The 15,863-nt window shown below is 44.6% G+C and overlaps 1 protein-coding gene across 1 annotated transcript in view; it reads left to right on the top strand.

Annotated features, from left to right (window-relative positions):
• Nucleotides 1-1,221: 1,221 nt before the first annotated feature.
• The window catches only part of GALNT12 (polypeptide N-acetylgalactosaminyltransferase 12), a 39,583-nt gene continuing 24,941 nt past the window's right edge, over nt 1,222-15,863 (top strand). Inside the window, exons 1-2 of the mRNA XM_060013364.1 lie at nt 1,222-1,586; nt 15,219-15,388. Coding sequence (XP_059869347.1) covers nt 1,222-1,586; nt 15,219-15,388 — 535 coding nt within the window. The remainder of the gene's footprint in view (nt 1,587-15,218; nt 15,389-15,863) is intronic.

Here is a 15,863-nt window from a genome sequence, read left to right as displayed (position 1 = left end):
AAGGCCTGAAGTGAAACCATGCCTCCCCTATCCCCCAGTGGTTGGGGGGATAGGCATTACAGAATTTGGAGTCACATTATGGGGGTCTCTCCAGTCAAGCTGAGGACTTAAGCACTTGTCCTGGAGGCTAGGGGTTCACCTTTTTTTATTCTTTGTTCTTTTATTTCTTTATTTTTAAAAATTGAGATATAACTTTCATAAGTCAAGTGCATGGGTTTTAAAGAAGAACTTGATGAATTTTTACATATGTATTTATCCATGTAATCCTCACTAAAATCAAGAGATAGAATCAGGGCTGGGATTAGGGTGAGGTGAGTGAAGTGAGCTGTGCAAGCACAGGGTTAGATTTTCTACCTTTAAAAGTTTGGTGTTTTGTTGTCATGGATTTTTTGCATTCATTTTGATTTTGAAAAATATTGTTTATTTTGATTACTGAGGCTTATTTGGCCCATGCTTCAATTTTCTGCCTTGGAGAGAGCCTCATGCCTCACTCTCGTCTGGACCCTATTAAATATTTCCGGCACCCCTGTAGCTTCCTCATTCTCCCAATCCTCCCAAAGGAAACCTCTAGCCAGGAACCGGGCTACTTAACATGAAGGGATGGCCTGGGGTGTGTGCAGTCATGGGTGTGTTTGCGTGTTTTTCTGAGAGGATAGTTCATTTCTTTGATAAGTTTCTTGGAGGCGTCTGTAAAGTGAGGAATAAGAAACATTACCGACTAATAGGGAGCCAGAGGAGGGTTTGTTATTCAAGGGATCCGAGCAGTACGTCTTAGGTCGGTATGCCTGCAGGCCTCCATGAGATAGCCCGGTGTAAATTAGCCTCACTGTGCCCCAGTCTCCTCATCTGTAAAATGTACCTCTCTTATTGGACTGTGTAGGGGTCAGATGAGATAATGGCAGTGAAATTCATAGCGCCCTGCACAGCGCATTCGGCCAACATTTACGGAGCGCTTACGACTTGCCAGGCGCTGAGCTGAGGGTTTTACGGCCGTTACCTTTTTAATAAAGCACACAGCCCACCAAGAAGGTGCACGGCTCAGCGAGCCCTCCTGAGGACCCTGTAAAAGTTCGCCCCTTCAGCAGGCAGGAGGGGCGGGAAGGGGGCGGGGCGCAGGTGGGGCGGGCCGGGGGCGGGGCGGCGCGCCGGTTCCGGGATCCGGGTCGCTGGCTGCGCCAACGCCTCGGGGCGCGCCGGGCGCTGGCCGCAGCTGGCGGGCGCATGTTGGGGCGCGCGGCGTGGAGGCGCTGCCCGCGAGGGCTTCGGCGCGGCCGGGAGGCGCTGCTGGTACTGCTGGCGTTGCTGGCCCTGGCCGGGCTGGGCTCGGTGCTGCGGGCGCGGCGCGGGGCCGGGACGGCCGAGCCAGGACTCCCACGCACCCCGCGCTCTGGGCGGCGAGACCCGGTTCTGCCGCGGCCGCCGGTGCGGGAGGACGCTCTGGGCGCGCGAGGCGAGGCAGTGCGGCTGCAGCTGCAGGGCGAAGAGCTGCGGCTGCAGGAGGAGAGCGTGCGGCTGCACCAGATCAACATCTACCTCAGCGACCGCATCTCGCTGCACCGCCGCCTGCCCGAGCGCTGGAACCCTCTGTGAGTCCCCAGGTGGCGGGAGAAGCACCGCCCTCGGAGTCCCCGGGCCTCAGTTTCTGCAGCTGTGAAGTGGCAAGGTGGAACCGGGGTCTCGAAAGACCTGGGGATCTCGCGTATTATTGAGTCACTCGGAAGTGGGCAGTGAAAGTGTTCATACTGCGGGGTGGGGGAGAAAGTTTTAAAAAATGAACATAGAAAAATCTCAGAAATTGACAAATCTGCAGACAGGTTTCAGATGAGACCCTTTGGGTGCCCTTCCTGGGTCCAAAGGCACCCCCAGTCCAGTTACGCCTGTAACGTCCTGCTTTGGCGAAGCTAAGGACCTGTGGGGTTCGAGACAGGCTTCATTCACTTACCTGTGTGCACCTGTGTGCACCAGGGCCCATGAATCAACCAGGAGGGGAGGGCCCGCCTGGCAGGTGAGATGAAAGGTGCCTGGAAGGGCAAGTCGGAAGTCGCAAGCCTCCTTGCCCTCTCTCTGGTACTCCTGACCTTTAAGTGGAGGAAGTCAGGAAGGAGCGGCTGCTGGGAAGGGCTCCTTCTGGCTGTGGTCCAGCAGAGCTGACTCCTGTGGGTAACACAGTCCTGGAACCTGTGTGGTCAGAGGCCTAATTCCTATAGGAGCTGCTGTCTGGAGGGGTTGTACCCACTGCTTAGGTAAGAAGGGAACAAGCTGGCAGGTGGAGGATGGCCCTCCTGACCTTCTATTTCCTTTCCTCTTTTGGTAGGGATCTTCCAGGTCCCTGCTGGAGCCCCCTCCTTAAAGACTTTGAGGGAAAGAGGGCTCAGAGAGGGGGTTCTGGAGCCAAGTGGGCAACCTCCTGTATCTACCAGGCATCTGCCACTCCTCCCTGCTCCTTGTCCCTCCTGCTTTACAGGTGTGGAAATTGGCCCAGAGAGGTCAGGTGACTCACCCAAGGCCCCACAGCTGGAAAGTGGTGGAACTGGCCTTGGGGGACTGTGACCCTCCTGGCCCCCATGGTACTGTGCTGATTTCAGGATTTTAGGCAACTGCTCTGTGCGTCCTTGGTCAGAGAGAGCATGAATGTCTGCAGGAGGAGGCCCCACCTCTGCCCTCACTGGCAAAGTTTGAATGGATTTGCACCTCACTGTCTCTGCTGTTTTTCAGGATCTGCTCATGCCTAGCCTATGCTTTTACCTTAGGCACTTTTACTGTTTATCTTTTTGAGTCGAGCTTTGTTTGTTGGGGTTGGTGGTAGTTCCTCCTGTTCAGCCAAATGGCTGAATATATGTTTATCTGCTTGAAACACGAAGGGTGCTCACTGAGGCAAGGTCTAGGGGAAGCTTTCAGGTCAGAATCAGGGTTCAGACCCAGCTCACGTGAAATAAAATCGTGGCTCTTTTGCTCATCAGCTCTATCTAGCCTCTCTGAGCCTCAATTTCCCTGTCGGCAAAATAGGGGATGAGTAGAAATAACACAACCTAGGAGTTAATAAAACACCTAACACCTGGGAACACACTGTGTACTCAGTTCTTATTAGTTTTTCCTGCCTTCCCTGTTGCCAACAATACACTCAGGAGGTTGCTTTTAAGAGTCGTCCAGGGATTGGTCATAAAGTTTTTCTTTTCCAGGTTCCAACTTCCTCTGTTGTCCCAGGTTGTGAAGTCTCTTTGAAACATTGTGGATGACCTGTGGGGCGTATGGTGTTCCATCTCCATGGTGACACAGCTGCTCTGTGTCCTATCAGGATTTGCTTATAGATCCTGCTATTGCAATGACCCTGGGAAGTTAATCCAAACCCAGCGTGATAAGGAGTGTGAATGCCTCCTGTCTTTAATTCCTGCAGCAAGGCCTATTGGGTCATTCTTGCCTAGAGAGAAAGGTGAGCTCCATCTGTGTCGGTCTCAGCCCAGCCAGGCCTTGAGGTATAACTTAGATGTAGCCAGTAGTGTCAAGGCCTTTCACGAAGACTCACTTTTATTATAGTTCATACGGGCGTGAGGACCTAATAAGGTGTTGAGATTTAGCCTGAGAAACCAGAATGGCAGATTATGAGTTCACAGTCGGGGTCCTGGGTGAGGGGGAGGGTTAGAACTAATTAATAAGCAGAGGTGTGGTTAGGATCCTTGAATGTCATAGGAGGGAAGGTCCTGAGGGAGCATCCAATCTAACCAGAGAGGAAAAGCCATGCCCCCAAGGTAACACACAGATCTGGGGCAGAGCTGATCTAGAACCCAGATCTTTTATTCCATCCTCCCTTTTGATATGGAAGCAATTATTTATCTGTTAATTTTAATTATAAGAGCAATACATGTTCACTCTAGAAAAGTTTGCATATACAGAGAAGCAAAAAAAAAAGAAAAAGAAAAATCATCCATAAACCTACCATCCTGGGAAGAACCACTATTAACATTTTGCTGTGTATCCTTCTAGACTTTTCCAGGTATAGAAATAGATTCTGAAAAATATACACACGGGTAAGTGGGTGAGAACATATTCAGGCATGAGTATGTACAAAGGCCCACACACGTTTTTAACCAAAGTCTTTGCACTACAGGGGATCAGTGTGTTATCATAGGCAAGGGACTGTTTGGCTTGGTTCTTCTGGCATCTGCAAGCCTTGGTAGCTAATAGAGACACTTTGAAGTATTGGCTCTAATTCTTCAAGACTTGGTGTAGACCCTGGCCCTTCTGTGAGGCTAATAATTCACATGCCAGTAGATGAGTGCATCGCTTTTTTTCTATTAGTTACGGCACTGAATCGAGGAGGAAAAGGAGGAGGGAGGAGGATGACAAGGAATTCTTGCATGGTAGTGTAGTAAGTATAGGGTTTGCAAAACTCTTTCACAAATACCGTCTCATTTGAGCCTAGTGAGGAGAGGGAACTTTCGCTGTGAGATGGCAGCAGGCCAAAGTGGGGAGCCAGATAGCTGGGTTTGTGGCCTTGGGGAACTTTGAAAAATTATGTGAGGGATCTTCCCCAGAATGGTTAAATAGAGTTTTGGTGGGTAGGGCCTAGGCTGAGGCTGATGTGCAGCTAGTGTTGAAAGCTACTGGCTTAGAGCCTTTGGATTTCTCACTCCGAAGATTAAGGGTGGGTGCTTTTGAGGCTGTGGGAGAATACCAGAATTAGACAAAGTGGGGATTGATAACAGGTCAAATGCAGATGAAACTCGTGGTGACATCACAGTCAGTTACAAGGTGTGTCACAAGTGATGGTGGGTAATCATGTACCAATACTTACATGAAGTTTTAGTTTTCATAGATAAGGGAAGCCTTGAGATAATCCTATACTGTTATTCTCATTTGCATTCTGACCTCTTTAGCAGGAGAGAAAGGTAGAGTGACAGCGCCCTTGGGGCTCTGCATTTCCACCGCACATGTATGGGGATGCCACGCATGTGAACATCAGCTGTTCTCTGCCACTGCCAAGGAGTTGTGAACTGCTGGTTAGAAAAGTGTGTAAATAATACACACAGGTGTTTGCATTTCCTGAACACTTGCTCTGGTTTTAGCCGTATTAGTGCTATAGTTGCAGAGTGTGTATCCAAGTTTAAGGACTAGGACTTGGGTGCTAGGATGGCAAAGAGTCTCAAAATAGCTCTAAATAGGTAATTCAGCAAAAGAAAGTGTTTGTGTCTTGCTGGGGTTGGCAGAAGGGAGTTGGTTAAGATTTCTCTTTTTGCAGAGAGGTAGCCTGCTTGTCTGTTCTCTTAACATTACCTTTGGAGAAACATCACACATGGTGTGGAGATTAGACTGATGTTTCTTTGCTTCCCCGACAAGGTTGTAAACTGAGGCTATTTTATTAGTTTTTCCTAGACCCATCTTGTGGTTGTCAGAGTGGCGTCCTTTCTTTGAATCAGTACCTTAAGTCTACAGAACATGTTCCTTTTGGTTAGAGTTTCATGATACCTTCTCCCATCCTTTTATTTTCACTTCTTCTGTGACTTAGCTTTTAGGCATGTCTCTAATTAGCATGTTGCTGGATTTTGTGTTATCATTAAAAAAAAAATCCTGACTCACAGTCTTTGACTTTAATTAGATGTTATGTCCATTTATACTTACTGTGCTTACTGATACTTTAGTGTTTGATTATGCCATCTTACTTATGCTTTCTATTTGTTATGCTTTTTCTATGTTTTTTCTCTTTTTTCCATACTGCTTTTTGAACCCATAGAACCTTCTGGTTCCATTTTTCTCTCTCTATTAATTTGGCAGTTATCTATTTCCAATCTTTAGTGGTAAATTTGAAAGTATATATTTAACTGAAAAAAGTCTAAAGTTAATCGATAACTATGGATCCTAGAATGCTTTAACATTGATCACCTTCTTTCCCAATTTGTATGTCATTTTACTCCACTATTTTAATTCTGTCTTGCTTTTTAAACCAACACATTAGACATTTTTTAAAATGCAGTATTTGTTTACATTTATCCACACATTTACCATTTTCTCTTCCCATCATTCTTTCCTGAATGGTCATCTTTGGATCTCAGAGATCTTTCTGGGATTCTTTTCTTCTTCCTGAAAGATATCATGTATTTCTTGCTGTAGACAAGGTTATTGTTGTAAACACTCAGTTTTATTTATCTGAAAATGTTTTTATTTTGCTCTTGTTCTCAAAAAATAGTTTGGTTGGGTATATAATTCCAGGTTGATAGTTTGGCATTTGAAGATAGTATTCCACTGTCCCCTGGCTTGCTCTTTGCTGTGAGATGTCTATACTGAGTTAAATTTGTCTGTCATTCTTGTTTCTTTGTCATTCATTTGAGGTCCTCTTTTATTTATTTAAGCATAGTCAGCATACTTATTTTATGCTCTGTCTGATACCTCTAATATCCAGGTTCATAGATTTCCTTGTTGTTCCTGTACTCCGAGGACTTCTTTTACTTTTTTGTAAGCTGATCCATGCATTTAAAAGATTTTTTTAAAGTATTTTATCAAGAATTTTTTGGGTGTCCTTTACCAAGAGGTGTTCCCAGATATTTTAAATCTTTCATACTGCCTTGAGTGGAAGTCCTATATTCACCTTAAAAAAAGACTTATTTTCTCTCTTAGTTAGGGTTCTTTGGTTGAAAGTGACTGAAAACTCAATGCAAACTGACTTAAATATAAAAGAAAATATATTGACTTCTATGACAGTAAAGCCTGAGATTAGAACTGGGTTCAGATTATTCTGGGCCCTGAATACAGGGACTCAACTGATTTCATCAGGAAAATGTTGATTGGTCAGGCCAGGGGCATGTGACCTTCCCAGAGGGGTGTGTATATGTGCATATGTATACACAAGTGTGTGCACACACATTGTATGTATGCGTGTGTGTGTGTGTGTGTGTGTGTGTGTGTGTGTGTGTGTCCAGCCCTGCACAAACCATACAGCTTGAGAGTGCAGGAGGCATGGTTCCTGAAAGAGCAAAGTGCAGTAAGATGAAGAAAGGAGAAAGCATTCTGGGCCAATAAAACACACCTATGTATATTATGACCTCCCTGGCCTGTTCTCCAAAGGATATGAATTTTCATTTTTTTAAAGATGTTTATGTGATAACCTAAATATAATATAAAAGAAGACCTGGAAGTATTTGCCGCACCCATTCATTCATATCCATAAAATACATAGACATATATTGTACTGGTGGAGGTTATGGTAGTCCGCACCCAGTAGGGTTGTTTTGAAGGCTAAAGGGAATAATGCATGTAGAATGCTTAGCACGCTGCCTATCATGTAGTAGGCACTCAATAAATGTTACTATTATTACTAGGTATTACTAGGTATTTTCTGCAAAGCATGCAGAAAATACAGAGAAAAACACAGTTCAGCCCCTGCCCTTACAAAGCACATGGATTATACCAGAAAGTTAAGGAAAGGATGGCTTACTATGATTTAGCAGTGAATTTGGTTCTGAGCTCTCTTTTATCTCCTATGCAGAAGTGGAACCCTGAGTGATGCATAGCTGCCCTTGCCTAATGGAAGGATGCACAGCTTTTTATCACCCAGGAAAAGGGGAAAGTGTTTTTCCTGGATGCAAATTTAGAGATATTCAGGAAGGATATATTGAACTTCATGAAGGAGAATGCTTTTAAAGGATGTTTTATCTTCTTTTTTTTTCAGTTGAAGTATAGTTGATTTACAATGCTGTGTTACTTTCTAGTGTACATCAAAGTGATTTAGTTATATATATATATATGTATGCTTTTCCATTTTGGTTTATTACAGGATATTGAATACAGTTCCCTGTGCTATACAGTAGGGCTTTGTTGTTTATCTATTTTATTTATAGTAGTTTATATCTGCTAATCCCAAACTCCTAATGTATCCTTCCCTCACCCTTTTTTCCCTTTGGAAACCATAAGTTTTTTATCTATGTCTGTGAGTCTGTTTCTGTTTTGTAAATAAGTTTACTAGTGTCATATTTTAGATTCCACATATAAATGATATTATATGGTATTTGTCTTTCTCTTTCTAACTCACTTCACTTGGTATGGTAATCTCTAGGTCCACCCATGTTGCTGCAAATGGCATTATCTTACGCTTTTTTATGTCGCTATAGTATTCCATTATATATGTGTGTGTGTGTGTGTGTGTGTGTGTGTGTGTGTGTGTGTGTGTGTATACCACATCTTCTGTATCCATTCATCTGTCGATGGACATTTAGGTTGCTTCCATGTCTTGGCTATTGTAAAGCGATATATTAAAGAACAAAGGAGAAAATATACTACGCCAACAACAAAAAAAGGAGAGGGCAGAATGTTAAATATTACTCAGTAAAGACATTTGCTATGGCAAGCTAAAGAAATGTGATTCAGCATTTTAAAAATCTTTCTTGTGATTATAAAAATGATGCATGTTCATTATAGAACTATTTTTTTTTAATAAATTTATTTATTTTTGGCTGAGTTGGGTCTTTGTTGCTGCACGTGGGCTTTCTCTAGTTGTGGCGAGCAGGGCTACTCTTCGTTGTGGTGTATGGGCTTCCCATTGCAGTGGCTTTTCTTGTTGCAGAGCATGGCTCTAGGCGCATGGGCTTCAGTAGTTGTGGCTCGCGGGCTCTAGAGCACAGGCTCAGTAGCTGTGGCGCACGGGCTTAGTTGCTCCGTGGCATGTGGGATCTTCCCGGACCAGGGATCGAACCCGTGTCCCCTGCATTGGCAGGCGGATTCTTAACCACTGCGCCACCAGGGGAGCCCTATAGAACAATTTTAGAATGCAGAAAAATATAAAGAATTAAATAAGAATCAGTGATAATCCCACTGCTCAGAGATCACCATTGTTAACATTCTTGGCATATTTCTTTCTATTGTTTACTGTTTATGTGTGAGTGCATGCACACACACTTTGTTGTTCGAAGAACTGACATGATGCTGTTTATAGATCTGTACCCTGCTTTTCTGATTAAATGTCAGAGAGTGGTCATCCTTTTTTTATTGCTAAATATTCTCTGAAAACATGGCTTTGGATGGCCATATAGCATTTCTTCATGCAACCATGAATGTTTATCCTCCGACATTTAAATTGTTTACAGAATTTCACTATTATAAATAATGTTACAAAGAAAAATTTTTACGACAAGCCTCCTTCAGGGTATCTCTGATTATTCACTTGGGTGAGAAATTCTTAGATGTATTGATATGAGATGAATGAGAAGAGGAACATTTTAAAGCTCTGAGTGTAGGGAATTCCCTGGGGGGCCAGTGGTTAGGACTCCAAGCTCTCACTGCTGAGGGCCCTGGTTGGGGAACTAAGATCCCATATGCAGCGCAGCGTGGCCAAAAATAAAAAATGTTTAATAATAATAAAAAAAGAAAGCTCTGAGTGTATATTGCTAAATTGGTATCTTGTAATCTCAGAGCACACAAATAGCCCACCTGGACATTTGAGAACAGTGCCCTTGAACTTCTGGATTTTGCACAGCAGTGAAAACACATAAACAAAAATACTGAGGAGGGGCTGACATACAGTCCCAACTCTATTTGGTCAAACAGAGCTTGTCTTGTTCTCCTATTTACTCCCATCATGAGAAGAAATAAATTTTAATCCAAAACAGTAAGGATGTGATTTCAAACTAAAGGACAGTTCGTTTAAATTGAATAAATTTCATGTTTGAAAACCTGATTGTCCTTATTTCTACTCATTTCTCTTTGGACTGGTGCATATGTGAAACTAAATTTTAGCTTTACCTTGTTTTTAAAGATAAAAAAATCTTAATTTTAGTTTCACAAAAACACATTTTTTTTTCATGTAGTATAAGCAGTTCTTTCTGATGCTTCTAGTGGGCTGTGGTGGCTTTTCTATGCACCCTGTCTAGTACTCGGAGAATATTAAATCCAGACATAATTATTAATATTCTTATACATATATGTGTGTGTTTTCTTTTTGCTCTAACATATATTTGGAAGAAGGCAACTGTTTTTTGTTTTTGTTTTCATCAACATTTTTTTAATTAAAAAAATTTTTGTCTCTGACTTTTTATTCTCTTAATTTTATTTTGTTCTATTTTATTTTTAAAATTTAAAAAATTTTCAGATTTTTATACAAATTTTAAAGGTTACTTTACATTTAGATTGATTACAAAATGTTAGCTATATTTCCCATATTGTACAATACATCCTTGAGCCTATCTTACGTCCAGTAATTTGCACCCCCCACCACTGATAACCACTGGTTTGTTCTCTGTATCTGTGAGTCTGCTTCTTTTTTGTTATATTCACTAGTTTGTTGTATTTTTTTAGACTCCACATATAAGTGATGTCATATAGTATTTGTCTTTCTCTGTCTGACTTATTTTATTTCACTTAGCATAATGCCCTCCAAGTCCATCCACATTGCTGCAAATAGCAAAATTTTGTTCTTTTTTATGGCTGAGTAGTATTCCATTGTATATATCTGCCACATCTTTTTTTTTTTTTTTTTTTTTTTAACGGCACGCGGGCCTCTCACTGTTGTGGCCTCTCCCGTTGCAGAGAACAGGCTCTGGACACGCAGGCTCAGTGGCCATGGCTTACGGGCCCAGCCGCTCCACAGCATGTGGGATCTTCCCGGACCGGGGCACGAATCCGTGTCCCCTGAATCGGCAGGCAGACTCTCAACCACTGCGCCACCAGGGAAGCCCTCTGCCACATCTTCTTATCCATTCGTCTGTTGATGGACACTTAGGTTGCTTCCATATCTTGGCAATTGTAAATAATGGTGTTGTGAATATTTGGGGTGCATGTATCTTCAAATTAGTGTTTTTGGGTTTTTTCAGACATAAACCCAGGAGTGGAATTCCTGGGTCATACGGTAGTTCTATTTTTAGTTTTTCAAGGAATGTCCGTACTGTTTTCCACAGTCTGCACCAACTTACATTCCCACCAACAGTGTACAAGTGTTCTTTTTCCTCCACATCCTCAGGGGGCAGCTGTTTTGGTAGAAGTGGGAATGAGTGAGAAAGGAGAGGGCCTTGGACAGGGCCACTAAGATTGAGATACGTGTAGGTCAGAATTGGCTTGGTGTTTGGGTACACCCTTTGCAACATTAAAAATTTTCTTTTCTTCTTTTTGTATTAAACTTTTAATTTTGAAAAATTCAAACCTAGAGAAAATTTGCTAGAATAGCCAAAATCCTCTATAGCCTTCACCTAGACCCACTCATTATTTTGCCACATTTACTTAATTTTTCTCTTTCTATATGTATCCTATAATATTATACACATTTGAGAATAAGTTACAGAGATGATAATCTTTTATCCTTTGTTAGTTCTGTGTGTATTTTCTAAAAACAAGGACATTCTCTCATGATACCATGAAGGTAGTTATCAAATTCAGGAAATTTATACAATATCAGATGTTTCCAACTGTCCCAACTTTTAGAGCAACTTTTTTCTTCCTTACCCGGTATCTAATTGAGAATCGAGTAGGACATTTAGTTGTCCTGCCTCTTTAGTCTCCTTTAGTCTGAAATGGTTCCTCAGACTCTCATTGTCTTTTAGGACAGTCACGTTTTTTAAAAGAGTACAGGCCTGTTGGTTTATAAAATGTCAACTCAGGCCTGTCTGATAGTTTCCTTGCGATTTATTTCAGTGCATGTGTGACCGTAAAACTTAATGACTTAAAACAGCAATAAACGTTTATTATTTCGCATAATTTCTGTGGGTCAAGGATTTGTGAGTGCGTTATCTGAGTGGTCTGGCTTGGGAGTCTCTCATGAGATTGTAGTCAAAATGCTACCTGGGTTTTTTGTCATCTCAAGGTTTGATTGGGACTGTTGAGGCTGGAGGATCTGCTTTTAGGATGGCCCATCATATGCTGGAAAGTCTGTCTGGGCTGTCCTGGCTGTCAGAAGCCTCAGTTCCTCTCCACATAGATCTCTTCATGGGACACTTGAGTGTCCTCACTACATAGTGGCTGGCTTTCCCCAGATTGGATGGTCCATGGGAGGGAACAAACAGGAACCTTCGGTGTCTTATGACCTGGTCTTAGAAGCCACATACTGTTACTCCTGCTGCATTCTGTTCATGTGTCGTGGTTTTAAAATATACCTACAAATTCTTTGATAGTCTTCCCTTTAAAAGAAGGAGCCTAATTCTCCTCCCCTTGAGTATGGGCTGGACTCCCCTCTGTGGAGCACAGCGCTAAGTAATCACTTCCGTGATTCAGAAGACCAGCGTGTCCAAGAATTCAGGTCCTGCTGGCTAAGGCTGATGGGAATGCCTTATCGCTTCAGGGCACCAGCGTGGTCATGCCTCCAGCCTACAGATGAAGCAGGCATGAGAATGTAAAGGGGGCTGAGAAGAGCCAGCCCCTCTCAGAGACTCTCAGATAAGCCTATTCATGTGGCAAGGCCACCTCAGTGATGGCAGAGCCTGGGCTGCTGCCTGGGTAGCCTCAGAGCCCTCTACAGAAACTGTGCTGGCGCTTAGGAAAAGGGACCTGGAGCTACTTAGAAGACCCTGAGAGGGATGAGAGGAGAAATTTCCTGTTTCTTGGTAGGAGGGAGGGCTGGTTGAGGAGAGGGGATGTAGGGATCTTTGTTTAGATTCTGATGGCCCACCTGAGCCTCCCGCAGGGTCAAAGGCACGAGCCAGAACCCTGTGACAAGATCGCACAGGGACACAAGGAGTTCAGCCAAGTACATACATACTTGCAGGCACTCTGAGAACTGTCCAGGCTACCCCGCCTCTCAGCCTTGTCTTTAAAATAGGAACAGTGAATGCTAACATAGGAAGAGGTTTTGAGAGTGAAATAAAGTGCTACATTTCATCAATTCTAAGGCATTTTTTCTTTCTTTTTTTTTTTGGCCACGTGGTGCAGCTTGTGGGATCTTAGTTCCCTGACCAGAGATTGAACCTGGGCCCTCGGCAGTGAAAGTGCAGGGTCCTAACCACTGGACCACCAGGGAATTCCCTCTAAGGCAGGGGTCCCCAAACCCCGGGCCTGTTAGGAACCGGGCCGCACAGCAGGAGGTGAGCGGCAGGGGAGCGAGCGGTACTTCATCTGCTGCTCCCCATTGCTTGCATTACCGCCTGAACCATCTCCACCCCCCACCCCCCATCCGTGGAAGAATTGTCTTCCACGAAACCGGTCCCTGGGTACCGCTGCTCTAAGCCACTTTAAAAAAAATATTTAAACATTTCTGAAATTAGGATGTCTCTTAAAATCAGAGCATTCTGCAGTTATGATTGGTAGCATTTGTCTTTCTTATTGGTTCATAAGAGAATGATGTGTCTTCCAACCATTGGAAGACACACCATTAATTTTGATGAAAGCTTATAGACTGGAGATGTGATAGCACTAAGGAATTGCTAACTTTTAACGTGTTACAATGATATTGTGTTCATTATGAAAAGAATCTTTATCCCTTAGATATATATATTGAAATATTTATGGATGCTGTGGTATGCTGGGTTTTGCTTAAAATTAGTCTGGGATGGGGGTAGTGGGTGAAGACAAAGATGAATCAAGACCATGTGTTAAGGACTACTGAAGTTAGGTGAAAGGGTCACAGGACTTTCTTATACTGTTCTCTCTACTTTTTGCATGTTTGAAAATTTTCATAATAAAATAAAAGGAGAAAAAAAGAAATAAGTTGTGTACACAAAAGGCTTTTCCTCTGCTTTTTGTGGGACTGGGTCCCTCATTATTCAGGCCTCATCCTAAGTGTCACCTCCTGGAGGGGCCCTCCCTGATTACCTGTTCTGTGGTTGCCTCCATTCCCCCTTCCTACTCCCCTCTGTAGTTGCTCTCTCTTTCATCCCCCTCCTTTCCTTCATAGCACCCTAACTTTCTGAAATTATTGATATGTTTACTTATTTGATTATTATCCCCCTGATTGTAAGCTCTGGGAAGCAGGGGCTTTGCCTATGTGCCTGGCACATAGTAGGCGATGAGGAAATGATCGGTGACTGACTGATACAGGTCCCACTGCTACAGTGCCTGGCACGTGGTAGATAGTCAATAGATGTTGGTTTCACCCCTCACCCTGCTTGGTTCTCCATCTCTTTGATCTTGCACTTAGCTTATCTGTAAGACCTTCCCTTTCTGCCCCCGGAGGCTGGCCAGGCCTCAACATTTATCTTCTTCTCGAATTTCCACCCCATCCCTTGGTCTGGCCTTTAGCCAGGCCAGCCTTCAAACCCTGGTCCTTCTGGTGTCCCTTGTGGGTTTCTGTTCCTCCCCTATCTTGCTGTCAGCCATGTCCTGATTTCCAGGCACTGCCTCCTCCCTGGGATGACACTGGGAGTTTGTCATCCATTACTCTGAGGAGAGAATTCTGTGTCAACCTGGAACCTTCTGTGCAAAGTAACAGAAAACCCTACCAAAGAAAGAGGGAGCTAAATGGTTCTTATCACTGCCAGCCAAGGCCTAACCCCAGAGAGATGGGTGGGCTCAGCGCCCTCCTCACCACGAGACTGCCTCAGAATGGAACGGGAGGGTGGGTGGTGGCAGTGGTATGGGGGCTAGGGGGTAGTCAGTGTTCTCTACAGAGCCCTTCCTGGAATGTTCACACATCCTAGCCATGGTTCCAGTTTATGCATTCAGTGCATCACCTTTGAAAGCATAGCCCCTGCTGGGATGCAGAGTAGGAAAGGTGCTGGGAGAAGATAGGGGGAGACTCAAGTGGTGGTGAGTTCTGGAGCACGGAGAGTGACACCTGCTGAAACGGAGACGTGGGCAAGGTGCTGTAGGAGCAAGGAGGGGCGAGCACCTGCCCCACACAGGTGTCCCCAGACTTTTCCAGAGAAGGCGGGGTGAGTTGTTCTTGAAAGAGGACAGAGAGTGTGCCAAGCAGGAAAGGGAGGAAAGGGCGCAGTCTGAGCAAAGGCCTCAGTGGGATTGGAAAGGCGTGGACAGATGGGAGAGCTGTTGGGCGGGGAAAAGTAACAGTCCCCCTCCCTTCTGATTCTGCTGAGTTTGCATGTTGCACAAATCTGAAAATTGCTTTAAAGCTTAAAAACAGCATCTGCAGTTCAAGCTCGTTAAGTATTTAAAACCTTTTTAAAGAATCTGCTGGGTCTCCTAATGGAACACGGGGGACTCTGGAACATCCCAGCAGCTATTTGCCATTCCCCAGGGGGAGGCCCCAGGACCGTGACCTACGTCCCTTTCATCACTCCATCCCCAGCACCAGCCTGGGCCTGGTACATACAGTCAACAGTGGGGTCTTGATTCCTGAAGTTGTGTTGTGTTCGCAGGTGCAAAGAGAAGAAATACAATTATGATCAATTGCCCACGACATCTGTCATCATAACATTTTATAATGAAGCCTGGTCAACTCTCCTTCGGACAGTTTACAGTGTCCTCGAGACATCCCCAGACACCCTGCTAGAAGAAGTTATCCTTGTAGATGACTACAGCGATCGAGGTGAGCCCCTGACGTGGGCTCTTGGAAGAGCCTGCCCTTCTGTGGCTGTGCCTGGGAAGCGAGAGTGTGACGTGGGACATATAGAACAGGCCTGGAAGGACAGGCTTCCTGCACCCCTGTGTGGCTGGCCACTCCCCTCAGGGAGTTCAGAGCCAGGTGGGGGGAGGCAGATGTGATGGCAGAGGGCTCTACCACACGGTGCTACGGGACTCACCCCACCTGGGTGCTCAGGAGGGGATGGTTGACCTTAATCTTGAAGGCTGGGTTTGCAGACAGCAAAGGTGGAGGGAGGCGTTTCAAGTGGAGGGCACAGAATATGGAAAGGCTTAGAGGTGCAGTGCTGTGTGGACTGTGTAGGATCTGCAAGTAGTTCAGGAAGAATGGAGGGCTGGCTGCTGCAGTGAGTAGCAAGAGATGAACGGGGGTGGGTGGGGGGAGAGGGCTCAGGCCTTCGACCCGAGGCTGAGGAGTTGGG

Source organism: Delphinus delphis, chromosome 6 (assembly GCF_949987515.2).
Source record: "Delphinus delphis chromosome 6, mDelDel1.2, whole genome shotgun sequence".
Taxonomy (NCBI): domain Eukaryota; kingdom Metazoa; phylum Chordata; class Mammalia; order Artiodactyla; family Delphinidae; genus Delphinus; species Delphinus delphis.
Note: the sequence above shows the minus strand (reverse complement) of the source record. Positions and strands in the feature narration are given on the sequence as shown.